This window comes from Pinus tabuliformis, chromosome 3_2 (assembly GCF_031772625.1).
Source record: "Pinus tabuliformis cultivar Carrire ecotype Pingquan chromosome 3_2, CPIR1, whole genome shotgun sequence".
Classification (NCBI taxonomy): domain Eukaryota; kingdom Viridiplantae; phylum Streptophyta; class Pinopsida; order Pinales; family Pinaceae; genus Pinus; species Pinus tabuliformis.
In genome coordinates this window covers 124,405,368-124,432,090 of record NC_142302.1, presented here as the reverse complement: position 1 = coordinate 124,432,090, position 26,723 = coordinate 124,405,368, and the positions used below count along the sequence as shown (strand labels likewise).

The following is a 26,723-nucleotide window of genomic DNA, read 5'->3' as shown; positions in this document are numbered from 1 at the left end:
CAAAGGTTGTATGACGATAACCCTAGCAAGAAGTATGCGTCTCTTGCTAATCATGAACCTAAATAGATTTTTGATGTCTAAAATCCTAATTGCTTCCATTATATTGACATGATTTTGATATAGTTAACTTCATGTTTTAATTTGTATTTGGTTGCAATGTACTTGCTATTAAAATTTTGCAGGTACATAATCTTGAAGATGATGAAGATTTTCGATAAAGGAAGCTATGTGAATGATGACAATCAAGATAACCTTGATGCCATATGAAGGAATGAAGTCGTGAAAGGTTTTTTGATGTTATAGGAGAAGGAAGTAGTTGATCTCCCTAAGTTAAGAGGGATCTTGGATAGAAGAAAGGGTATATCTCCCCAATTGAGAGATAGGGCACATTATGATAGTGAATACTTTGAATTAAGCAAAATAACTATAGTGGAATGTTTGTGAAAAAGACTTGAGAAGTATGAAGGATGTATTTGGTGTTGTTGAAGAAACAAAAGAAGAAGAAAAAAGCTTTCGACAAAATTGTATATGGATAACTTGATGATACAAGCAACATTCAAATGAATGAGGACCCCGAAGGTTTGAGTTTACTTGTATATCTATAGTTGAAAGTTTGTGAAAAAGACTTGAGAAGTATGAAGGATGTATTTGGTGTTGTTGAAGAAACAAAAGAAGAAGAAAAAAGCTTTCGACAAAATTGTATATGGATAACTTGATGATACAAGCAACATTCAAATGAATGAGGACCCCGAAGGTTTGAGTTTACTTGTATATCTATAGTTGAAAGTTTATTGTTGATTGGGGGTTGTGTTTGAACAAGTAAATCTCTCCATGAGGAAGGATGAACACTTGGGAAGCATACTTGGACAAATGGACATATCTAGTTTATTAGGAGAGATGAAGCATCTAATGGCGGACGATTTGGAGGACATCTGGTCGGCCTATGTGTGTTTGATGTCTAGAACTCGAAGAGGGAGGGTGGCGTTGGTCTTGGAGCTCTGAACTTGGATACGCATCCAAATCCCCGGGTTGATGGTTAGTTAGTAAGCCTGACGGTATCTAGATAGACTGAAAGCTTTAGTCCCACCCGGATAGATTGCGCTGGTCAACAATCTAATCCGCAACCATGTACTTCTATAGATATAATTAATTATGAATACCACCCTAGTTAAAGAGGGATTATTGAAGAATGTAACTAGTGTCAGTCTTCATAATTGTATTTGAGTCATGACGTATTATATTTATCAAAAGAAAGATTTTATTTATTTATTTATATTATTAAATAAATTGACTTATTAAAGCATGGGTTTCATGCTTGGGTCAATTGTTTTTAGGTCATAGCCTCCATTGCAAGCTTCTAGGTTTTATGTCAAGTGTCCTTGTCCATGTCATATTGTAAAGAACCCTTCTTGGGATTTATTTGTGAAAGAAATTTATTTTAATGTATTTTAGGTCTTCTAGGCCTCCTCCACCAAGTTGGCCTCAAGGAAGAACAAGTCGGCCTCAACAGGGGAATTCGACCTCACCAAAAGCCTATATATTGGAGCAACTTGACCTCATTTGTCACTCACTTGCAACAAGTTCGAATTGCAGTCGCTGGAAGCAGTAAAAATGTGAAATTCAATAAGGAAGAAGGAGAGGGCTAACGAAGAGAAGGAGGTCGTTTTTGCTAAATAAGTCAAAATTCTCTCTCTCTTGTCTCACACGTGTGAAGGAACTAAAGCTATTGGAGGGCCAAAATTACAGTCTTGAAGTTGGGCCAAAATTTTGATACAGTAGGTTGAAAATCTGTCCTTGACGCAATATTGAAGCAGAGTTGATGTAGTATCATTGCAGTTGATCTTTGAAGGTTGGAAGAACAGTTTGAGGGCTTACTTGGTGGAGGAGGAAGCTATATTGGTCTAGGGTCTTGGTCTATCTCATTTGAACTACTGAAGGAAGAGTGCTTGACTGGGTTTTCCCCTATATAGGGGTTTTTCCCTGGCTGGGCGCCTACATCTGGTGTCCTTGATCTTTGTGTATTGGTTTTGGTAATTGCTTAATGAACTAACGTAAAAGAAGAACATAAGGAAGATAATAATAATTCAAGGAAATCACAAGTAATTATCAACAAGGGAAAATCTTTCTACCTTTTTGTTTTTCTAACACATTCCCCTCTAGCAAGAACAATACTAGTGACATTCTTCAACTCATTCATTTCGATCTATTTGGACCCATGCTTGTGTATTCTCTTGGTGGCCATCTCTACAACCTAACCTTTATTAATGATTTCTCTAGGAAGACATGGTTATACTACTTGAAGCATAAGGATGAGGCTTTTGATATGTTCAAGGACTTCAGGTGCTGATAGAAAATCAAGTAGCGAAGAAAATCAAGTTCTTCAGGTCATACAATGTAGATTTGGGGTGGCATCGGATGTGCTCTAGCCATAAAAATTGGTGGAGAAGCTAAAGCACATGAGATCTCCATGACCCAAAAATGATTTAGGTAGAATCTAACCGGTTTGGGAGATATTAAAATAATTAATATTTTTAATGGAGTTCAAAAGTCTAAACTTAGGAAAAATAAAATATTAATGGGTATTAATATAAAACTGAGTTAGAATGGTCCAAAAGTCATGGATCAAGCTAAATCTAATCTTAGCCATTGATTAGAGATTTAATCTTGGCCGTTGATGTTGGAATTTCTAAGTCTAACTGTTAGAAACCCTTCATGTACTTTTTTGATTTATTTCTGCCTGCTTGTTCTGATTAATTAACAAGTTATTTACCATGTAAATACTGAAAATAAATACAAGTACATGCTCAACACTTTACAGATCATCAATTGAAGGAAACAAAACAAGCACACAAGTGACATTGTTGTTTTTGGACCAATGTCCCCAGAAAAACCCAATGCGGGAAAACCATGCAACTATCTGAGGGTTTTATTATTATGTAGTTTCTGAATACAATCTGGGTGCCAGAACTGGCTTACCCAACAGAGAATAATCTCGGCAGTAGTACCTCTCTACTCGGAAGTAGATATTCCAACTGAAACCTTGGATAAACATTCCGTCAACTCCCAGCTCCAATTTGCCCCATGAAAACCCCATGGTCAGCCTCTAGGGGCTGCGTCAACCCTTTCTGGGCCAACGTCTGCCTAGTGTCACCCTGGCTTGCCTTGCGTCAGCCTTTGGAGGCCCTGGATGAGGATGCCACATGGGGGGGGGGGAGCATATTCTGCAACACCCCACATTACAGTTGCTTGGGGACAAGCAACATTTGGGAGGGGAGGACTGTGATGTCCCCTCTAATTAATCTCACCGAACAACTACACCAATTTTGGAATGTTGTCTAAGGCATGTCAATTTTGATGTTTTGGGTACTTAGCTTAGGAGAAGTGGGTTAGGAGGATCCCACTTGAATTAAAATTGCTAAGGAGGGTCCCAACATAGGAGAAAGAGGGAAATCAAAGTGATAGTGGATGGTGGGGGCCACCCCAAAAGGGGAATATGAATCCCTTAAGCAAACTCGCACTTTCTTAGGGACAAAGGCAAGGTGGGGTTGATGCATGGGGCCCACATGGTAAAGGGGAGCTCAAGGATAAATAAGGGGAAGATGCACCATTTTGGGGCTTTTGAACCTTTACATATCGAACCTAACTAGCATGCTTGAGCTATTGAGCCAAGTCTTCAAGTGCTGTTCAACACACGGGATTCTCAAGCAAGATTCTCACCCTACCTTCGATGGACTTCGTGTGCCAGCCTAGGGAGGAAGATCTACACCATTTGGGAGCTGTTTTGGGCGTGGCATAAATGCATTTCCTGGGATTTATTTAGCAACCTGGGCGCAGGAAAGGAATACACACTCCTGGGAGAGTGGGTTGTGGAGCAGCAAACTTGCTGAGTCTTCGTGGAGAGCATTGGACCATTTTATGCTGGAGATTTGGAGTGCTAGGTGGGGACATCTCTACGGGGTTTTTGCTGTAGCAATGACACCATTTGGGGCTGAATTGAGCTTGAATTTGGTGGGACATCTGGTGGGGAGATTTGCTAGCATTTACCCTCATTTTGGAGGAGCTGACCAAGGACATTTCCAGGTGGGTCTAATTATCCAGCAGTCGGAGGAATGTGTGGAAATTGGGGGCAATTCCGGGTGTCAGAACTAGGCCAAATCCTTTTTGGGTTTTGCTGGGTTATTGGAGAGGAGACTGGGTTTAATTTCCTGGAATTTTCTGAGCACTATAAGGGGGCCAAACAGCAGATCAACATCAGCCAGCAGTGCAGTTTCCTGGGCCAGCGCAAAGCTTAGAGGGGATTGTCTTCCCAACATTAGGGCATTTGTCTTCTCCACCTGGGTCTTGTTTAGCTTGCCTTTGGCAACCCCAGGTGCACTCACTGCACACTTATGTTGTACTCCCACTGATTTATAATAAAATGGCTCAACTTGGTGGAGTTTTTGGTGAACCTTTGGGTGTCTACTTATATGTGTAAAATTTTGTGTGCATCTACTGTTATTGCTTGTTTATCACTTGTTAATTTTCCCTTAGGAATATTACACATTAATGGATTTTTGATACGTCCCCTACCACAACTTTGTCTTTGACGAGAATTGATTCTGGCTATGTTTTAAATTGATACAAGCACACAATGAAAATTAAGGTAGCAAAGAGATCATGGGAGAGTGATAGTGTAGAAATTCTGAAATATATGTTTGTACATAATTTGGTATAATATGCATACATATAGTGTAATGTCCTCTCGAAATTAAGGGCTTATGGAGGACGAAATAGCCTATCTGACCCCATAGTCTATAATCTTGTTAAAGGGGTAAAAGCCCAACTTTTCCTATGTTGGGGCAACATTGGGCAAAAATTGGGTCAGCTGGGGCTAAATTAGGGGTTGCACACAGCTCCTCACATTATTGGAACCCATGGAAAATCTAGAAATAGAAGAGGGTTGAGATCAAATGAGGCATCATCAATTATAGATCAGATCATTTGTTTTTTGAGCTGTAGCTCTGATGGTTTTAAGACCCTTTCTCTCCTATCAATTTCGGTGGTGCAAGATTCCATCCTGCTTGATAAAACCTCATTGCATTTTTATCTGTGTTTTCTTGTTCTGGAACAGCAGAGAGATTATCTTTTGAAGGATCAAACTCTATGATGAGGGTTTGAATCATTAAAGTCCAGCGAAGGGATGTAATTGAATTCCTCTGAGGAAATCTGAGGGCTTTTCTGATACAGGTCACGTCTAACAAGTTTTGTGGCACAGCAGGGTTATTCTGTGGCAAATCGTCCAAATTCTGAGCAAGGAGAGGCCTCTCGAAACTGGTTTTGAGGCTTCCTAGACAGTTCGATTGTATCTACGTCGTTTTTCTGAAACAATTCTTCCGCAGGTTGGAGTTCCTGAGGTTCGGCTCCTGTAACAGACTGCAGAATTGCCACAGACCTAGCATTGCTGAGGACCTTTCTGCAGACCGAATCTCCTGAGACTTGGCTCCTGTAGCAGATTGGGCTTTATCACAGTCTGTGGACACTTGTGAAAACACAGACACAGCACAATAAAGCAGAAATAAATGGCAGGTCTAAGGTAGACTAGGGTTATGATCACATAGATTTTTTGGTGATGAAAGTTGATTAATTTCTGGCTAGGGTATTACTGTGATTACCATACAAAGTTCATGTGTGTAGAACATTAACATTGGACTAATATGGATCTACTGAACATTCATATTATTGGTTGGTTTACTGCATTATTGAAGGATTGGATCTATTGTAACATTTCTCTGCTATTGAGAAGTCGATTCTGTTCATTGAAGGGTACATTAATTATGTTAAATTAACTAGAGGAAATTTGTTGAAACCCGAGTATCCTAAGAAACCCTAGGGCATATTTACTACAGAAAATTACCCTAGGTCCTTACATATAGTAGAAAGAAGTGGTAAAAATAATATTAGTACTGTTTTTTAATATGACACTCTTCACTTGAGAATACTAAAAATACACAAGGAATAAAAATACAATGGCACAAGTACCCAAAATTAGATAATTTTTGCCTATCCAAGAGACATGCTACAATCCATGTATAACATCATGGCCGAGGTCTTTGTGATGCATTGTCTTACTAAGACATTTTCCTTAGCATGTGATTTATGCCATCATCAGATCAAGAGAATATGCAATAGACTTTGTGTAATGGCCACAAAAAACCAAAATTGATTGGAGTATAAAGTGCAAGAAGCATTTATAGCAAAGAAAAATGATGGCACATAAAGCATCTGTAAAATGCAATCAATCAGGAAAGCCATGCAACTGGTGAAGCCAAATAATCAACATATCATCACCTTAGACCTGAATGATTCCCATGCTCTGCTCAGGTTTTCTGTCACAAGATGATGCACAGGAATTTTGTTTAACTTCCTTATCAAGTTAGTCAATATACATACATATGTACAAGATGAAATAAATGGATTTATGATGCGTAATATCAATATGCAATAATGGTTCCAATCATGTGATAATTCAAGTTGTTGGGCCTCTTTATACACAAGAAGGTCCTATGTAGGTTGGGAAAACAATTGTGCACCTAATTTATTAGAACTTCATAATCACGCCTACGTAATGGCTACGTAAGTTTACTTGCTAGGAATCTGTACAGGAGGCTCAGTGAGAGATTTCAGTAGCCTAGATCAATTTCTTTTCTTCTGAATGGAGCTATGATGAGCATATGATTGATGTAACAGTGGAATCATAACTGCATCTGTGTTACTTGTGGCAATAGTATTTTGATCAAATATATTTTTCTCTCAGATGAGAATATAGTATATAGGCTTGATTAATGAATTAAAAACACCAATGTAAATTGACACGCTGTATATGGTATGGAAGATCATTCTTAATTTCTCCATTATAGTTTCTATTGTTCATTCATGGATTGTATTTGCTTTTCCATTGCAGCAATAATCTGTGTATTGCTTCTCGTTATGTTTTTTATGCAGATGGATAATGTGCTAATTGATGATAGGAGAATACATGTAGATTTCAGTCAAAGTGTGTCTAGACTGTGGAATCAGTATCGCCAGGCTGGCAGTAAACATCCAGGTATATATTATGTTTTCCTTTATGCTACTATGGATCCTTATTTGCACACTTAATAGAAAGAAAGGGAGTTTCCTCGTAGCTACTCCTTGTGGTTATGTAACAAGCAGTATCGTGGGAGGAAGCTCACTATTATATGTACAGGGATGATATTCTTACTGCAGCTTCAAATTTGACTCATTGAAGAGGATTTATGCAATTTTTATTTTTGTTATTCGTGAGAGAAAACTGAACTTCATTCTTTGGGAAACATGACTATGAATGCACATAAGGATTTGAAATCCATTTAACAGTCTAGAGTCATTTCAAAATAACTAGGAAATCTAATGAGCATGGTATAAATTGTTATAGTGCAGTCCTTTGGGAAACTCAAAGAAACTCTTTTTGATGCCTGAATGATAGACATTCCAAGGCCAAAATGTTTTATTGGAGGGATGCCAGAAGGGTTTTTTGCTGCCCTCAAATATTTTTGAGGCTCTTCTTAGCATTTGGAAGTTTCATTACTCATATTATATTATTTTTAGTTGTATGAAGCTTTTCTCCTCACTTCTTCAGGGTTGCACGTTTCATTTTATGCCCTATAGTAATTCTTTCTTTGACATAAGTGACAAGCTTCAACATTATGTTTTTAATCTCCCCTTGAGTCAAGTCACAACCCACTTCATAAAGTACATTGTCACATAATAATAGACTACAATATAATGCACGACTTAAAGAACAACCTGGGACTAATATGTGCCCCATCCATTTCTTTGAGCACTGTCACTTTGTGCCCTGTTACACCTTATATTGTATAAGGTTCCATATTGTGATTTTCATCACATTGATGGAGATTTGCTGCTGGTACTCTTGGAGCATTGGACACACTTGGTAGGATACATTTTCATGGAGCCCCTTTCTTTCATGGCATCAAGTCATTTGATGGAGGTCTTTGGTTGGGGGATTGTCACTTCTCCTTGGTTGGATGATTGTGCTAGTTGGTTTGGTGGTCTTCTCACATGTGCTTGTGTTATTGATCATCCATTGGTTTCATAGTTGATGGTTGTGGACCATGCTATCTCATTATGGTATGATATGTATACCTAATTTGGATACGTATGATGGTTTTAGCCCCCCAAGGGGTTATATTATGGTGGAAGGAGGTAGATGTTTCAATATGTTGTTAATGTTGACTAGTGACATTGTGTTTTAATGGATGATGTTGGTGTCACTAGAATGTGGTGTTCTACGTTGTCCCTTATTTATCGGATGTATAATGGGGGATGTTGCACACATTTTGTCAACGTTCCAAGCAAGCAGTTGTGCCAATTTTTTTTAAAGATCAGGATCATCAACCAACAATTTTTTGAGTTAGTATAAACCAATTCCACAAATTTGTAATGTAAATGATGTTAGTAAGATCGTATATTTATTTAACAACCTAGGAAAGCCTATTATTTTGGCGACGAATTTCATCCTAGGAGGTTTTTCGACTCATTGCTTATCTGTGTTTCTAAATATGAACGATCAACAAAGTTTTTCCGTCCAGCCTCACCCCAAATCTAGGGTGAAATTTATCATCAAAGTCTTAGGTGAGTCCTAGTGTTTTAATCGAGTTTTCTGTAAAAGTGATTTGGGAATAATTTAAGCTAATTAGCTAAACTATTTTATTACATGTCACTTGGTCTACTAGATCATATTGTGTCGCAGAATTGAGTAAGTTATTTGATGGTCTATAATGAACGGGTATCCGCCCTTTGAAGGTTGAATTTTTGTAAAATCTTATGTAAAAAATATGTCCCTCATACTTGGACACCATGGCTAAAATATTTGAAGGTGGAAAAATAATTAATTGTTAAAATTGGCAACTAGGGCCAAACTCCATGTGGGTTATCTTATTTATGGTAGCTGATATTTTCTTGGATCCCTCTCATCGAGAGGTGTAGGATTGATCTAAAGATCATCCGATTCCGATAAGTATTCATGGAGTTATGAATTTATTTATGTTATAAGACAATTCGTCAAGGTTTGCTAGCAACCAAATAAACCCCACATGTGCTCAACGTTTTATTATAAATAGAGGTGGCCTTCAAGTCATTTCAACACACTTGGGAACTCTTCCTCTCTCTACTTGTCTTTGGGTTTTAGTAGGAGGAGAGATCCTAAGGAATAATGTTGCCCTAATCCAGAGGGCGGAAAAGTCGGAAATGCCGGAAAAGCCGGAACTGCCAGAAAAGCCGGAAATGCTGGAACTACTAGAAAAGCCGGAACTGCCGGAACTGCCAGAAAAGCCAGAAAAGCTGGGATTGCGGGGATTGCCGGAATTGCTGGGAACAGCTGGAACTACCAGAAGTGAAAGAAGAAGCAAAAAAAGGAGGACCCTCCAGATCTATACTATGACTAAGTCAACTTCTTTACATAAGTCTTCTTTCAAAGTTTTGGGTATCATAGGGACATATATAAGTAGGATATAATGCATGGTTTAGGAAAAATGACATCTTCCGGAATATAGGAGCATAATGTAGAGATAGCTCAAATAAAGATATTCATGTTGAAAGGATATAGCTATTGAATGACCTCATCAAGGTAGAAAGGAAATGATCATGATAAAATCTTAAAAAGCCACTATCATCAACAAAGAAGAAGCATTTGCAGGATGAGGAGTACTAAGATCCTCCGGTGGAATCTTCAATTGAAGATTCATAACTTTAAGAAAAAGTGTAGGAATTTACAGGGTAAGTTCCTCAGAAAGAACACCAAAAGGACACCGCTCACAACCAGATCACAGATCAATACACCAGTATTTTTGACGTGGTTAAAACCCTCAAAGAGGGAAACAGTCCACGGCCTGCGCCAACGTGGCTACTACAGGCAATTTATTAATCAAAGAATGAAAATTTACATAAGCTTCTCTCATGCACGGATTACCCGAACAATGACCCTCCATGCGCTTTAAATAGAACTCATGGACCAATCGGGTGTCAAGCCACGGATCAAGTGTCGGTAATACCGAGGAGAGAATGAACCGTCGGATCACTACATATCGTGACCGTCGGATTGTAAGTTACAATATGTACAACGGTAAAGAAACACACTTTACCTAACTCTATACCTAACTCTAAACTAGACCAAGTTGTACTTAACTATTTCCTATGTGTCGGAATATCCTAACATCCCCCCTTAAGAACAACTTGGGATAGGATTGAAGGATTTACAAATATGACACAATAGGAGAAGGAAGGAGGCACTAGAGCCTATCCCCCCTTAGTGACAACTTCCTGAACTCCAAGCATATATCGAATTTTAGTGAACTTCGCCTCTGTGAGAGCCTTTGTGAAGATGTCTGCAACCTGATCATCTGTTGAACAATATTGCACTTCAAGAACATGGTCATGAATGAGCTTTCTGATGAAGTGCATGTGTAGTTCAATGTGTTTGTTGTGCTGATGCTGGACTGGATCTTTGCATAGCTGAATGGCACTTTGATTATCACACCAAAGTGTGGTTGGATGCTACTGCTCAAAGCCAAACTCTGATAGGATCTGACGAAGCCACAAGGCTTCCTTACTAGCTTCCACGACACCATGATACTCTGCTTCTGCTGACGAAAGAGAAATGGCAGCCTGTTTCTTACAAGCCCATGTAATAGGTCCTGAACCAAGAGTGAAGACATAACCGGCAGTAAACTTTCGATCATCAGGGTCACCAGCCCAATCAGAATCAGTGAAACCGACTAATAGAGGAGCTGCTTTGGCACTGTAATGAATCGCAAACTGTACTGTACCTCGAACATAACGAAGTATTCTTTTAGCTGCTTTCCAATGACTTTCACGGGGGTTTTGCATAAAACGAGCAACAAGGCCAACAACAAAGGAAAGGTCAGGACGAGTATGGGTTAAATACAAGAGTTTTCCTACAAGTTGACGGTATAAGGTAGCATCAACTTCAGGAGAAGTACAAGAGACTGAAAGTTTGACTCCAGACTGAAAGGGAGAAGGGGCTGGCTTACAGTCTTCCATGTGAAAATGACGAAGAATATCACAAGCATACTTGGACTGGGAAAGGAAAATACCCTCCTTGGATTGCAAGACTTGAAGACCGAGAAAATAGTGTAAGTGTCCTAAGTCTGTCATTTCAAATTTCTTTTTAAGGCTGGACTTCACATGGTTTATAAGGTTGGGATCACTACCAGTAAGAATAAGATCATCAACATAAAGAACAAGGATGATAAGAGAGTTGCCCACTTTCTTGGTGTAGACAGTATTGTCAGAATAACACCTAGAAAAGCCAGATTCTAAAAGAAAGCTATCCATTTTGGCATACCAAGCCCGAGGAGCTTGCTTGAGACCATAAAGGGATTTCTTAAGTCGACAAACAAGGCTGGAGTTTGTTTGTATGAAGCCAATGGGTTGTTCCATATAGATTTCTTCCTGCAAGTCCCCATGCAAGAAGGCAGATTTAACATCCATCTGATGGACTTCCCATTTTAAAGAGGCAGCAAGGGAAAGAACAAGGCGGATAGAGTTCATTTTGGCAACAAGGGAGAAGGTTTCAGTGTAGTCAATGCCTTCAACCTGTGAAAAGCCCTTAGCAACAAGACGAGCTTTATGTTTATCAACTTTCCCATCTGGTCCATACTTGGTTCTGTAAACCCATTTACATCTAACAAGTTTGCGTCCCTTTGGTAGAGGAACAAGATCCCATGTATCATTTGCCAACAATGAATGATATTCTTCATTCATAGCTGCTTCCCAATGTGGATGGCCTGAAGCTTCTGCAAAAGTGTCAGGATCATGATTTACTGGAGCTTGAGCCAGTAAAGAAGAGGCTCTTTCAAACTGAGAACGTGTACGTCGCTGATCTGTAGGATCACCTGCTGCATCCCGAGTAGCACGGACCCATCTTGGAGGTTGAGGATCCTGAGAAGGTGGGGAAGGATTATCATCCTCACTTTCATCATCTGAAGAAGAAATGTTTTCAAAAGTAGAAGAGATAGGAAGAGGTGGCACATCCGCCGGACTAGGCTCGCAGGCCGATTTATTTTCATCAAATTTTACATCTCTTCTAATGATAACATTTTTGGACTTAAATGGAATAAGTCTATAACCTTTTACATCTTCAGAATATCCAACAAAAGTACATTTCTCACTCTTAGGTTCTAAAGCATTATGCTTTTCATCTGGAATATGGGCCCATGCTTCACTTCCAAAAACACGAAAGTGACTTACATCTGGTTTAATGGAACTCCAAGCTTCTTCTGGAGTGATATTCTCTAGAACCTTAGTAGGAGTGCGATTTATTATATAATTTGCACAATTAATTGCTTCGGCCCAAAAACTAAGACTGAGTCCTTTAGATTGCAGCATACAATTAGCCATTTCCTTTAAGGTGCGATTTTTTCTTTCAGCTACACCATTTTGTTGTGGAGTGTATGGAACAGTATGTTGCATTTGAATTCCATTTTCGGTGCAAAAGTTGATGAATGTGTTTTTAACATATTCTCCACCATTATCAGTTCTTAGCTTAAGAATTTGATGTCCAGATTGTTTTTCAACAAAGGCTTTGAAGGCCAAAAATGTGTTAAATACTTCGCTCTTGAGTTTTAAGAAGTATACCCAAGTGCGTCTGGAGAAATCATCAATGAAAGTTAAGAAATACTTGCAGCCAGAGAATGAAGCAACAGGAAGAGGACCACATAAATCACTGTGCACAAGCTGTAAAGGGGCTGAGGCGTGCCAAGAGGCACGTTTGTCAAAACTGTCCCGATGATGTTTTCCGAGTACACATCTGGAACAAACACCATCTCTGCAAGATACCATAGGAAGACCTGTCACCATATTTTCTTTACATAGATGCTGAAGGGAGCGATAGTTTAAGTGACCAAATCGCTCATGCCAAAGTTTGCTCACTTCATCATTATGAGCAACAAATACTGAGGGAAGATTTGATGACCCAAAGTTGTGAAACTTATACAACCTTGTGGAATCATCAGCAATACCAGTAGCTAGAATCTGTTTAGGATCTCTTAGATCCTTGATTACAACATCATGAGGTGAAAATTCAACAATTTTACCTTCACCTGAATGAGTTATCTGATATACAGATAGAAGGTTGCAGGATAAGGTTGGAACACATAATACATCATTAAACTGACCATTGTCTAGATGAACAGTTCCAGTCCCGACAACATTAAGAGATCTATCATCACCAACATATATATTTTTGGTGTTACAATCATTTAAAGAAGAAAACATGGCTTGGTTTTTGGCCATGTGATAAGAGGCTCCAGAATCAATGAGCCACTCATGAGAAGGAGAGGAAGAAGATACATTTAATGCATAACCAGACTGAGATGATTGACAACGACATGCAGAAAGTGCCATTCCGGAAGTTGAAGTTGAAGTAGGCTCGCCGCTCCACATGGATGTTATGTTTCTTCATTGCGGCTTCCAAGGCTTCCATCTTCTTAAAGCATTTAGATTCTAAGTGGCCATCTCGATTACAAAAGTTACAATGTCTATCAGTCTTCTTCCATTTGTTTTTATTGGTCTTATCATTTTGCTGAAATGATCTTTCATTCTGAGGCTGAGTTGGTTTAGGACCATTCTTTTGAGGATATGACTTCTTAAGATTCTTTGAATTTGGTTGCTGCTGGGCGGCTAACGCTTTCGTGGAAGAGTTTCCAAGATTAAGAAGACCAAGGTGTAAGAGTTTTTCTTGTTCTCTTATTAAGGAATCACAAAAGGAGTCAAAGGAAGGGGCCTTGTAGTCTTTTCCTTGACAAATGAAAGCTTCCCTTGTAGAATGGAAAGTGGAAACAAATACAGAGTAGGCTGGTCCCAACTTAGTAAGGATGGAATAAATAAGGTTACCATCTTCTTTCTTAACCTTAACACCTTCCAAGAGATATCTAAGGGTCTTGAATTTGGACAAGAAATCTTCAATGCAAGAAAAATTATTAGGATCCAAAGTAAGCAACTCATTTTCAAGTTGATGGGCTCTAATTTCATTTTTAATCCCAAAAACTTTAGCGATTTTTTCCAATGCTTCATGAGGAGTCTCAAGTTCTGCAATATGGAATCTAAGATCAGGAGAAATAGACATCCCTATCAAACCACGTGCTTGATCTTGTCTATTTTCCCATTTTGCAGCCTTGTCTTCATCTTTTGGTTTCTTCTCTTGGTCTGTGGCTATTCTGTAGAGACCTTTACTTCTAAGTAAATCTTCCATGTAGGCTATCCATTGGAAGTAGTTAGTGCTGTCAAGAATGACTTGGCATGGACTTTCCATTTAAAAAAAAAAAAACTGAAGCTGAAGATGCTGAAAGTAAGTGTTCCAATGGATAGATCTCGAAAAATTAGGCTGTTTTAAAAAAAACGGCTCTGAAAAAGGCTTCCGGATGAAGAAGTTATGGCTTTTTGAAAAAAATTTGTTGAAGTTGCCGGCAAAGTGCGCGAATGTGCGGGAATGAAAAAAAATCCGCCCCCACAAAATGGAGACTTGAACCCAAGACCTCTACTCTCTTAAAATAGCTTTGAACCAATTGATCTATACAAAAAATTTGAGAGAGAGAGAGAGAGAGAGAGGGGGGGGCCTCGGTTTGCGTGCTTGCCTTGAGAAAGCTCTTTTTCCCTACAAAACACAAAACACAAAACCCAACACGAATATGCAAAGAAAAACGAACCTTGCGGCTCGAAGTTAGCTTTAGCCAAAAAACTAGATATTTTTAAAAAAAATCTCAAAGTTAGCTTTAGCCGAAAAACTAAATATTTTTCTCAATGTTTCTGATTTTCCGAGATCACACTAAGGTGCAGGGAAAAGAGCATACGCATGAGAAAAATCCTTCCTTTCTGTTTTTGATTTGCCCAGATCACACAGAGTCGTAGGGCAAAGAGCATACGCAGAAATGAAAGGTATAGATCCGGTTAAAAAAAAGGGTAAATAAACCGAAACCGAAATAAGCAGAGAGAAAATAACAGTAAACTGCAAAAACACTGTATACCTCCCGATCTGAAAAATGACGCAGCTAGGGCTACCGGAAACCTTTTCGCGTGAAACGAAAGGGGTTCCTCACTGGAACAGATGCTCCGAACGCAACATAGCAGTCCTCTCGGCCCAAAAGCAGTCAGAAACAGCAGATCTAGGAAACGACAGCCGCATGCAGTTCTACCGGCTCTAGATTTGGATCACCAACGGACGCGGCCCTCAAATAGCTTTGATACCATGTAGGAATTTACAGGGTAAGTTCCTCAGAAAGAACACCAAAAGGACACCGCTCACAACCAGATCACAGATCAATACACCAGTATTTTTGACGTGGTTAAAACCCTCAAAGAGGGAAACAGTCCACGGCCTGCGCCAACGTGGCTACTACAGGCAATTTATTAATCAAAGAATGAAAATTTACATAAGCTTCTCTCATGCACGGATTAACTATTTCCTATGTGTCGGAATATCCTAACAAAAAGTAGATGTCTCGATAGGAATTCCACTCATGGGGTTCAAGAAAGGATGATATGCAGGCAAGAAAAAAAAATGAAGCAAAACAAAGAGGCAATCTCAAAAAGCTATCAAAGGAAGTAAAGATGATCAAGGAAATATTCAAGATGAGGTATGTATGCATCTATGTTTTTAGTTTAAAAGTCATGTCATCATTTGTATTAATGAGCATGAGGGATGGCTCTAAAAACATGGTCAAGAATAGGGAAGATCTCTTTCATTAATAACATGCTCGAAGGCATGATTTACACACCAATAAAGGTCAAAATGAGAAATGCCCTCATAAGAAGAATGAGGTGGTTGACTAAACAAACTATGAAGAAGCATACGAGAAAAGAGATCAAAGATGAAAGAACACCATGGTCTCTAGGAATCATCATTTCACAAATTCGTTGATGACATCTCCTGAAAGAAGGCTTGAGAATTTTGACAAAGGAAGAAAAAGATCAAAGGACCCTTGACACTTAGAAATCCCTTGGATATATGAAGATACAGGATATCGATTCAAGTCAACAAGATGTCATGATAGAAAGCCATCTAGCAAAGTACTATTTCATTTAATTTTTGAGTAATATCGGGATGAAGTCATGCAGGGCTACTAGAACAAACTATTGAAAATGCAAGTACAACTAAGCATTCATATGATGAATATTCTTGACAGAAGCATGATGAAAAAGAAGTAGCTATATGATGGAAGATCTAGACATGTATCAAGAAGGCCACTTTCCATAAAGGAATGACATGACAAACAAAGAAGGAAAGTGATCGATGGCTGATGCCCTATAAAGAAGAAGCTCAACTGAATTTCATGACATCAAGAAGAGAAGTTGATCAAGCAGCTAAAGGATCCACGAAGAAGAAGTTGTTGATATGTAGAAGAGTCCCTAGCTAAAAGAGAGCTTTGACAAGTTCTTGATTAAAAGGGAGATTGTGCAAGTCCTTAGTTAGAGGGAGCTTGGGTACATTCCTTCAAGGAATGGGCATATCTTCCCCAGTTGGGAGGGAGAGATAGACACAACATTCTTGTCTTGACTTTGGAAGAAAGAATGGAGGATTGGGTAATCATCTGGCATCCGATGCTCTTTGAGTATGTGTAGGGCATCCAAGACAAGAGTAGGAAAGAGGACCGATATTCTTTGAGGGCTGTGAACCTAAGATGAGAATAGTCCTAGAAGGTAATGCTCAATGAACACTCGAGTGGGTATGTACCTTGAGAGATAATGATGAAGGTGTCTATAGTCATTGGTCTTGCCAATATTGTGCTCTGATCTAATGAGAGATAGATCTATCAGTCAAGGCCTTGTCCTGGAAAGAATGTTGGTTACTATGATGCTATAACAGATGGATTGCCAATCCAATTTCTCTTATGTGAATTCTTTAGATTGAAAATAGCCAAACACCTTGTAATGATTTATGAATACCTCCCTAGTTAAGAAGGAGTGTTTAAGAAGGTGTAACATGGTTCGGTCTTCATAAATATAATTTTGATTTTTGTATTTAAAAAAAAAAAGAAATATTATTTTTGTTATTTCTATCAATTAGTTTCTTGCTCGTTGCATAGCTCTAACACATGTCAAAATGCTATAGGGAAGTCAAAGAGTCAAAAGAAATGTTGAAGACCCTTAAGGGCACGTTACACCATGTATATTTATGTATGAGAGTCCAAGAAATACCTCCAAGCCAAGTCACAAGTTGTTGGAATTTCTAAGTCTAACTTGTTAGAAATTCTTCCTGTACTATCTGGTTTATTTCACCTACTTGTTTAATTACTTAACAAGTTATTTACCATGTAAATACTGAAAATAAACAGAAGTACAGTATCAACATCTACAGATCATCAACTTAAAGAAAACAAGCACACAAGTGACACCGTTATTTTTGGACCAATGTCCCCAGAAAAACCTAATGCAGGAAAACCGATGCAGCTATTCAGAGGGTTATATTATTATGCAGTTTATCTGAGTACAACTGGATGCCTAAACCGACTCACCCGACAGAGAAAAATACATGGCAGCAATACCTCTATATTCAGAAACTTGTATTCAAAAAACCTGTCCCATGAAACCCTCTCTGTCACAACAGAAGCTCAGTGGTGGCCCTTCTGGCCACTGCGTCAGCGTCTTGCTGACCTGCATTAGCCCCAGGACCCTCTGCATCAGCCTTCTGAGGCACTACGCAGCCTTTGGGAGCCTCTGCATCACTCCCTCTGCCCTCTGCATGGATGACATAGTCTCTCTGGGCTCTATGCTGCCTCTGTTGGGCTCTTCATAGCCTGGACTGACTGTTGTTCTCGCTCTCTCTGCTTTTGTGCTGGTCTCCCAGTATTGTCCCTACCTCTCTACCTCATACTCACTTCCCCTCACTGCTAATCACTGATTCAACTTTGCGTAGCAACCCCGCTCTAGCAAAATGAGTGAATGATCACTCTGGTGTATTCTCCAACTGACCTCAAGCCTTCTCTTATACTTTTCTCGTTGATGCATCAACGACCGAGATTAAATCTCTAATCAACGGCTAAGATGAGATTTGGCTTGATCCATGACTTTTGGAACCTTCTAACCCAGTTTTATATTAATATCCATTAATCTTTTATTTTTCCTAAGTTTAGACTTAGGAACTCCATTAAAAATATTAATTATTTTAATATCTCTCAAACCGGTTAGAATCTACCCAAACCATTTCTGGGTCTTGGAGATATCATGTGCTTTAGCCTCTCCACCAATTTTCATGGCTAAAGCACAACCGATGCTACCCCAAATCAACACTCCATCTTAGCGAGGATTGTGCTCTAGTAATACTCCACACTGAGCATCACCCTGATTATCTGGCATCAGTCCCTGTTCTGATGCTAGGTCTTCCCGCCCACGTCCTCTACACTGTTGCATCCTGTACTGCTACCCATGGCCCTGCCACTACCACTGCTGCATCCGTACGACAACTACCTTTGCATATGTGTTGTTGTCGGTCCATCTTTCCAACACTGCATCTGCAATGCAACCCCTCTCATCGTGCTGCATCGTGCTACTGCATACTACTACTGCACTGCAACTCGGTTACTGAGAATTAAGTAACTGATCCACCCAACTCTGACATCCTTGTCAAGCTAGAGACACTCCCGATGTTGAAGCTCCCTCTGTCGCTAACAAGTGCTCCCTCTATTGACCTCTATGCTACTGCAACGACTCCCTGCATCTCGCACTGTTGCACACCGCTTTGTGCCATCCTGCATAGGTGCAACACTCCCGTGCTCTCGCATTGTTGCGACCTGCTAGCCTCGCACTGTTCGGGGACTGCTGCATTGTAGCACTCTCTGCTGCTCCATCCGCATCCGTCTCTACCGACATCCACCAGTACTGCTACTCCTCTTCGGGGCTCCCGTAGCAAGGTATAATCCAAGAGGTTGGGTACCTCAAGGATCCTGCCCCTCATAGCCTATAGTCCTCCTGACTACAGCTCGATGTCTCCCTACTTCTTCTCAATTGCCACATGAGCACTCATGGCACAATCGTCCTCCTCCTCGGCTTCTTTCTCCGCCTTCGCTGGCGCTGCCATCGAGTTCGAAGCCTCTCCCTTACTCTTTTTCTTAGACACTGGTTCCCAAAATGACTCAGTTCCCCACAATGGAAGCACTTGACCTTGGAGAGGTCCTTTTTCTTCCTCTTCTCCTGCTTTCCCGCAGATGCTAGAGTTGCATCCTCTTCTTCCTCCTTCTTGATCCTGACCCCTTTTCTGCTACTCCCCGCCTTGTTTAGTTGTCTGATCTCTTCTTATCGAAGAGCCGCCCACAATTCTTCCCAATTTGGAAGAATTGTCCTGCCCAGTCTGTTCTGGACAAATACCTCCCAATCCTCGGAAACTGCGTTCAATGCAGTCCTCACCATCAATACCTCATCCGGCGTGACCCCTATGGAAGTTAGCTGGTCACGGATCTCCTTCGACCGACTGAGGAAGACAACTATCTGCTCTCCCTTTTGCATCTGGTATGTCCTTAGCTGATTCTCCAAGAGCATCTTCCTTTGCATGGAATTGTATGCCGGTACAATGTCTTCAAGGCATCCCACATCTCCTTTGTCGTTTCCTTCTCGGCAATGTGGTACCACATGATCCTTGACCCCATCAAGGATGATGCACTTAGCCTTAGCCATTGCCTTCTCGTAGCTTTCATTAGCTACCGGGTCAACTGGGATAGCTATCACTCTTGAAACAAAGCCCTTGAGGCAATGTTTGTCTAGAATGGACAAGATCCTGGCCTTCCAGACCATAAAGTTGGACGCTCCGTCCAGTGTATCCTGATCTCTCAACCCATTCACGACCATCTCACTGCTCTTCTTTGGACTCCTTTGAGTCTCTCTACTTCCCTCCTGGAAGTCCTTTGTTCGACTCCTACTGAGTCTCTCAACTTCTCATCTAGAAGTTCTCGGTTCAACTCTCTCTGAGTCTCGATTTCCCTTTTGGAAATCCTTTTGCCAACATCAAGTTGTCCCACTCCGATCGTATGTGCAACAACACCACTAATCCAGATTCCTTGGCTAGAAATCTGCCTCGGTAGCAACTCCCTCCACCTTGGTCTTGCCCCGTTAGGTAGTGTTCTGACCACAGTACCCCACCAGCTTCGCTTCGTAAATTACCCACAGCTTCCTATACCCCAACAACTGAAGGATTGAGCCACTTGGATCTGCACAATCCCAACACTGATGAATCATCTCCCCCAACCAACTGCGTGGCTCTGCATGAGCCTGATTCTGCCCCCCTTAGCCTCTGCGTTGCCTTTCTCTGGCCCAGAATGATGACGTAGTCCCTCTGCGTCACTCCTTCCTCTGTCGCCTTCTGCAAGGATCAACTCTGTCGCTCGGGACAATGGAATCTACTGCAAATGCTCTGCTCGGTTGATGCTTTCAATTTTCCTGTGATATGCAACCAAGCCATGATACCATGTTGGAATTTCTAAGTTTAACCCGTTAGAAATTCTTCCTGTACTATCTGGTTTATTTCACCTACTTGTTTAATTACTTAACAAGTTATTTACCATGTAAATACTAAAAATAAACACAAATACAGTATCAACATCTACAGATCATAAGTTGAAAGAAAACAAGCACACAAGTGACACCGTTATTTTTGGACCAATGTCCTCAGAAAAACCCAATGCGGGAAAACCGATGCAGCTATTCAGAGTGTTATATTATTATGCAGTTTATTTGAGTACAACTAGGTGCCTAAACCGGCTCACCCGACAAAGAAAAATACATGGCAGCAATACCTCTATATTCAGAAACAAGTATTGAGAAAACTTGTCCCACGAAACCCTCTTTGGCACAACTAAAGTTCAACGCTAGCCCTTCTAGCCACTGCGTTAGCCTCTTGCTGACTCGTGTTAGCCCCAGGACCCTCTACATCAGCCTTCTGAGGCATTTCGCACCCTCTGGGAGCCTTTGCATCACGCCCTCTGCCCTTTGCGTCGATGACTCAACCTCTCTAGGCTCTGTGCTACCTTTGCTGGGCTCTGCATAGCCTGGACTGACTGCTACTCTCGCTTTCTCCGCTTCTGTGCTGGTCTCCCAGTATTGGCCCTGCCTCTTTGCCTCGTACTCACTGCCCCTCGTTGCTGATCACTGATTCAACTTTGCTTAGCAACCCCGCTCTAGCAAAACGAATGACTGATCACTCAGGTGTATTCTCCAACAGACCTCAAACCTCCTCTTATACTTTTCTCGTTGGTCCATCAACGACTAAGATTAAATCTCTAATCAACGGCTAAGATTAGATTTGGCTTGATCCAAGACTTTTGGAACCTTCTAACTCAGTTTTAGATTAACACCCATTAATATTTTAATTTTCCTAAGTTTAGACTTAGGAACTCCATTAAAAATATTAATTATTTTAATATCTCCCAAACCGATTAGAATTTGCCCAAACCATTTTTGGGTCTTGGAGATCTCATGTGCTTTAGCCTCTCCACCAATTTTCATGGCTAGAGCACAACCGATGCTACCCCAAATCAACACAAGCGTCCTCCATGCGACAACATCACAAAAGGAAGCAATCTGAAGCATAGAAGTCAAGTCGGCCTAAAGAAGGAGCATACCTCTATATATAAGGGTCATTCCACCCCTCCAAAGCAACACAATTCACCTCTAAAATTAGCGAAGGAAAAGGACAAGTATAGGGTATGAAAAAGGACGAAGGAGCCTATGGTGCAACGAAGAAGGAAGGAAGAAAACCGAAGTTAATAGGGCTGTCTTAGGGCCTATCATAGTCACACGTGCGAAGAAAAGGAGGCTCTCTTTGCTGTCATAACAACCCTCCTGTTACAGTCATAAAAGTTCGTTGGTTGGGCTAAGAAAGGAGTGCCTATTAAGCCTCTCACTCAAGCGAAGAAGAAGACCACACAAGTGAAGGAAGGAGAGCAATCTAGCATCAGTTTCTTGAAGGAATCCCCTCACACGTACAAAGAAATAGGGCCACTCTGCTGTTACATCAGACTTGCAACTATATCTCAAGGAAGAGCTTGATTGTAAGAGGGATAAGGTACTCTTCATAAGGGAAGGAGTCTACTGAGGAACAAAGAAAAATATCTCTTCTAGTGCAAGCATAACTAGGGCTGCTATCAGTCGCTGGAAGAAGCACGAAGTGGCAAAAGAAGGAGGATGAAGTGTCGGAAGAAGAAGGACAAAGGCTTGACTTGTGCTTGGAGGATCTTCTTGTCAAGGGTCTAGGGTTTGGCATTTATCAATAGAAGCCTCAATAAGAGAAATTTCAAGAAGGGTTTTCCTCTCTAGGAGAGATAGGTTTTGCCCTAGCTGAGAGCCAACATCTTGTGTTCTTGTCTCTTCTATTTTGGTAAATGTTTGATGAAGTAAGAGAACACACACTAATAATAATAATAAGAAGAAGATTATGTTAGCAAGAAAAGTAGAAGTACTTTACAAATTGTTATCATTGCTAGAAGAATCTCATAATAAATGAGGTGCCCTAGATTCTTCAATAGTGTCTTTGTCCCATTGTTGTCACTTTGTCTAGTAGTTGTCCCTTAGGTTCCCCTCCTAGGACCCCTGCTAGATTGTGTGGCAACAGGACCAAAGGGGTGTAAATGAATTGCACCTTAAACAAGTATTATATTTGTTCTTGTTGTATGGGCAGATTTAGGATGATAAGTTGTTGACGCTAAGCCCTAGTTATTCTTTGTATCAGGGCTAATTGCAAGGGCCATGATCTCTTATTCGGGAGCCCTATGTTTATTGTATTAAAGTTGCAATATAAATAATTTTTGGGTCTGCAAATCTTTGTGTACTTTGTTGATTCATTGTTGTTACATTTATGCTGTGCAAAGTGCTTGGAGTTGTGTGTATTTCAGCGTGTTTTTGATCATGTTTTAGATAGACCTGATTTTGAAGTATGAAGAAAAATCAATAGGTTATATCTTTTATCTTGGTTCAGGTTATATCACTTGGTTAAGGAAGAAGCTGTCATTTCGCTTTCTTCCATGAAGGTTAAGTATCGTGGGGTTGTAAATGCTGACAAGGAGATTGTTTGGATTAGGATGCTACATTCAGATTTTATTAACAAGTGGTTGTAAAAAGTTCAAAGGGACTTCTAGGTACAACTTGTTTGGATTAGGATGTTATATTCAGATTTTATAATATACAACAAGTGGTTGTAAATAGGTCAAAGGGATTGCTAGGTACATCATTAACAATACATAGTGGGAGCACTAGTGCAGATCCTATAAAACCATATCTAAATTCTGAGGTCATCCCATCCAACTTGGATTTCGTAAGATCATCACAATATTCTTTGTGTGACAATCAAAATCCATGTTGCTCACAATCTAGTTGATCACAAGCACATTAATCAATTCATGAGGGAGTAATTGATTTGAGTTACCAGTTACGATCTATAGAAGACCAAGTAGGTGACATCTTCAACCAAGCTTTAACCACAACCAAAGTTTTTCTATTTGCGATCTTTGTTATGAGTGATTGAAGTCGTCATTAGGGGAGATAGTATATAATGCCTCTTATTTTTGCATAGTTCTTCATGTTAACATTATGGGGGGATGTTAAGACATGCAGTTAGACGTGTTTGTAGACATACTTTGTAATATTCCTAATGAAAATATACAATTTTAAACAAAGCAAACATAGCAGAAACACATGCAAAAATTTACAACAAATTTAACAACCTGATATCTCCATAAACTGTGCTGATCTGAGCGATTTTATTAATAAATGAGAGGGTACAATGTGGTGCTGGAAAGAGTGCACCTGGGCTTGCTTAAGGCAAGCTAGCTAAGCCCAAATGAACAATAAGAAATCCCTCTCAAATCTGCTACTGATCCCTCCTGGCTCTACGCTAAAACTACATAGAAAATATGCTGCTGGCTACAAAGAACTGTTGCTAGGGCCTCCTCAGATGATTAGAAAATTCTGGGAAATTAAACCTGGGCTCTCCACCAATAACCCACAAAAATTCACAAAGGAATTGGCCAAATGTTGACCTTGGAATTTCGGCCTAATTTTCCCCTAGCTCCTCTAGCTGTTGGCAGAGTTGGGGCCCTTGTTTGACCCCTCAAATCTACCTAGACAATTTTTCCAAATTAATCTGGACCTCTCCTCAATAAACCCAGAAAGGGTTTGCCCTAGTTTTGAAGCACCAAAATTGACCCCCAAATGCTTGGCCCTCCTCCACAAGTAGAAGATGTAACCTGTAGCAAATTCTGCGTTTGTTGCTTTGCCAAAATGCTGGAAACGCACCCACAACACTTCCTTGGGCTCCACCTCAAGTTTCAGCCCCTAACTCCCTTCTTTCCACAACCTCCAAGTGTGCCTCCTCCAAGAGCTGCGCAATCCCTATACTATTGCTACCAATTCTCTCCACAAAATCGCACTCCCTGCTGCTGGTATGAAGTAGGACTCTCTCATTGGGCTGACACTCTAAGTCCACCGAAGCAAGGGTTGAGGTCTCCACTCGGAGACACCTGTGTGTTAAACAACACTGCATACTTGGCTTCAGCTCAAGCGTGCTATGTCAAAGACACAATTTCTGAATAGATGGATGAATGACCAAAATGAGTGTCTCTTGCTCTATTTATCAAAGAGCCTCCAAGATGAACATGTGGGCCCAAGTCGACTTTCCCCACCAACTTCGCTCCAATGAGAGTGTCTTCCACATGTGGGCTATAATTCTCCATGGGGTGGCCCCCACGCTCCGCTAGACCCACAATATTTCCTTTCCTTCCTAGTGTTTAGGCCGCCACTTAATCCCAAAATTCATGTGGGACCTCTAAACCCACATCTCTTAAGTGAAAACATGAAATAAGATGAAATTGGGCAAGATTGATATTTCCCTTACGAATATTGCTAAGTGGGAATATCACAGTCCTCCCTGCCAAAACATTACTTGTCCTCAAGCAACTACTGAACAATGCTCTCTCTAGTTGTTGCTCCCCATTGTCACTGCGAAAATTCTAGGGTCCAAAATGCGCCACTAATTCGTCCTTGACCTCTACACTGTCTTGACATGAAAGAATCCCTAAATACTGGGATCCCAAGCCATCCTGTCCCACTTGAAGCTCCCCTCGCTCCACTCACTATCCTTCCTGGTATAAGTATCAGGGGTCCCTTGTATACCATCAATGAGTAGGGGATCATGATAATGTGGCACTATGCCCAACTCCTTGTGAAGTTGTCCTACTACGTCAGCCATTCCATGCACTTCAAGCATATACTCTAAAAGATAACACCCAATCCTTGTAGAAATAGCGTCTTCCGCATGTGAGCTTCTCCTGATATCATATTGCTGGCCCACTTGCCATGCTAATGAAGTCCCCGTTGCCATCAACGAGCCACCAAAGCCCAATGGAAGATCTGAATGATCTTCCCCCCGTAGAAATTAGCTCATCCGCAAGGGTAGCTGTATTGCCAAGTCCAATGATGCCTGGATCCCACACTAGTCTAAAAAGGGTGCCACTATGCTGTCGCTGTGCAACTCTGATCATGATAGTCTTCCCCTCGTGCTCAAGTTGTATCCATGTCTCCTAGCACCTGATGGAAAAACATCTATGGAGTCCCAACACATCTAGATCAAGCACCTCCATGATGTCACCTACTACCCACCAAACACTCACCCTAATCTGTAGCAATAACAAGGAAAACCAACCTTTCCATATGATCAAGGCCTCAATCCTCCCCCTCATGTCAAACCAAGGCCGAGTTGGATCATCCCCTATCCCAATCCTACTCACCACAGAAAATTGTCCAGTCGACCAACCAAACCCCTGAATCCCACAACGAGAACGACTGTGGCATAGTCCTGACAATTGATGGAACCAACCTGCACCACATCTCAGGTTCCTACTTGCAATCAATATATGAATGCCATACATCACGAACCAATCTGGTGCATGCTACACAACCCTGCGACAACCATACCACACAGTGGGATCTGTCGTCTTGCCTCCTACAAGTGCTCCCCAATGCTGACTGGAGTCTAAACATCCACATGTAAGCAAGGTCCACCAACCATTGTAGATGCTCCAGAGACACGTCGAAATGTGGGATCATGTATCACCCTAAGTGTGGCCTCAAGGGTGGTGCAAGTGCTACCTTTGAAGGAGATCAGACTACCCCAAGCCTACATACACCAACTCGCGTCCTGATCATATGCCACAATTGGAAGGCCTCTCTCCCAATGCACTGTGTCCCATCCAACTATCTCAGATGAACCTCATGGGTCCTGTTGTTTGTGATGAGAGCATCAAGAGATGATATTCAAGTCCCCTGTGTAAGTGTGCAATGCTGGAGAGTGATAAATGGAGGCTCATGGATGACCCTGTGATAAACTTGCTCTCCAAACCTGAGTGTGCCAAACCCAATGGTGTGTCTGTTGTACTTGTCAGGATCTCTTTAGCGGAAACACTCTGACAACCTGTTGTGCATCATCTCGCTCGGCTGCACACAAGTATATACCCCTACACTCTTCTGCATAACACTGAACTCCGTGGCACAGCTCCATGCACCCTTGGATACCAATGCTCAATGCCATGCACCAATGTACCATAGGGAATCCCATATGTGCCCATGCAACCACCATGCTGCTAGTACACCTGCCACGAAGTAATCTACACCTCCTCATCTGCCCTAGTAATCTTGAGCGACCTAACTTC

At 40.9% G+C, this 26,723-nt stretch overlaps 1 protein-coding gene across 2 annotated transcripts in view; it reads left to right on the top strand.

The window, feature by feature from the left end:
- Window positions 1-26,723, top strand: part of CYP59 (cyclophilin 59) — a 305,441-nt gene that overhangs the window by 257,575 nt on the left and 21,143 nt on the right. For both annotated transcript variants that reach the window (XM_089415907.1, XM_089415908.1), the window contains exon 12: window positions 6,982-7,084. In XM_089415907.1, the coding sequence (XP_089272033.1) occupies window positions 6,982-7,084 (103 nt within the window). The remainder of the gene's footprint in view (window positions 1-6,981; window positions 7,085-26,723) is intronic.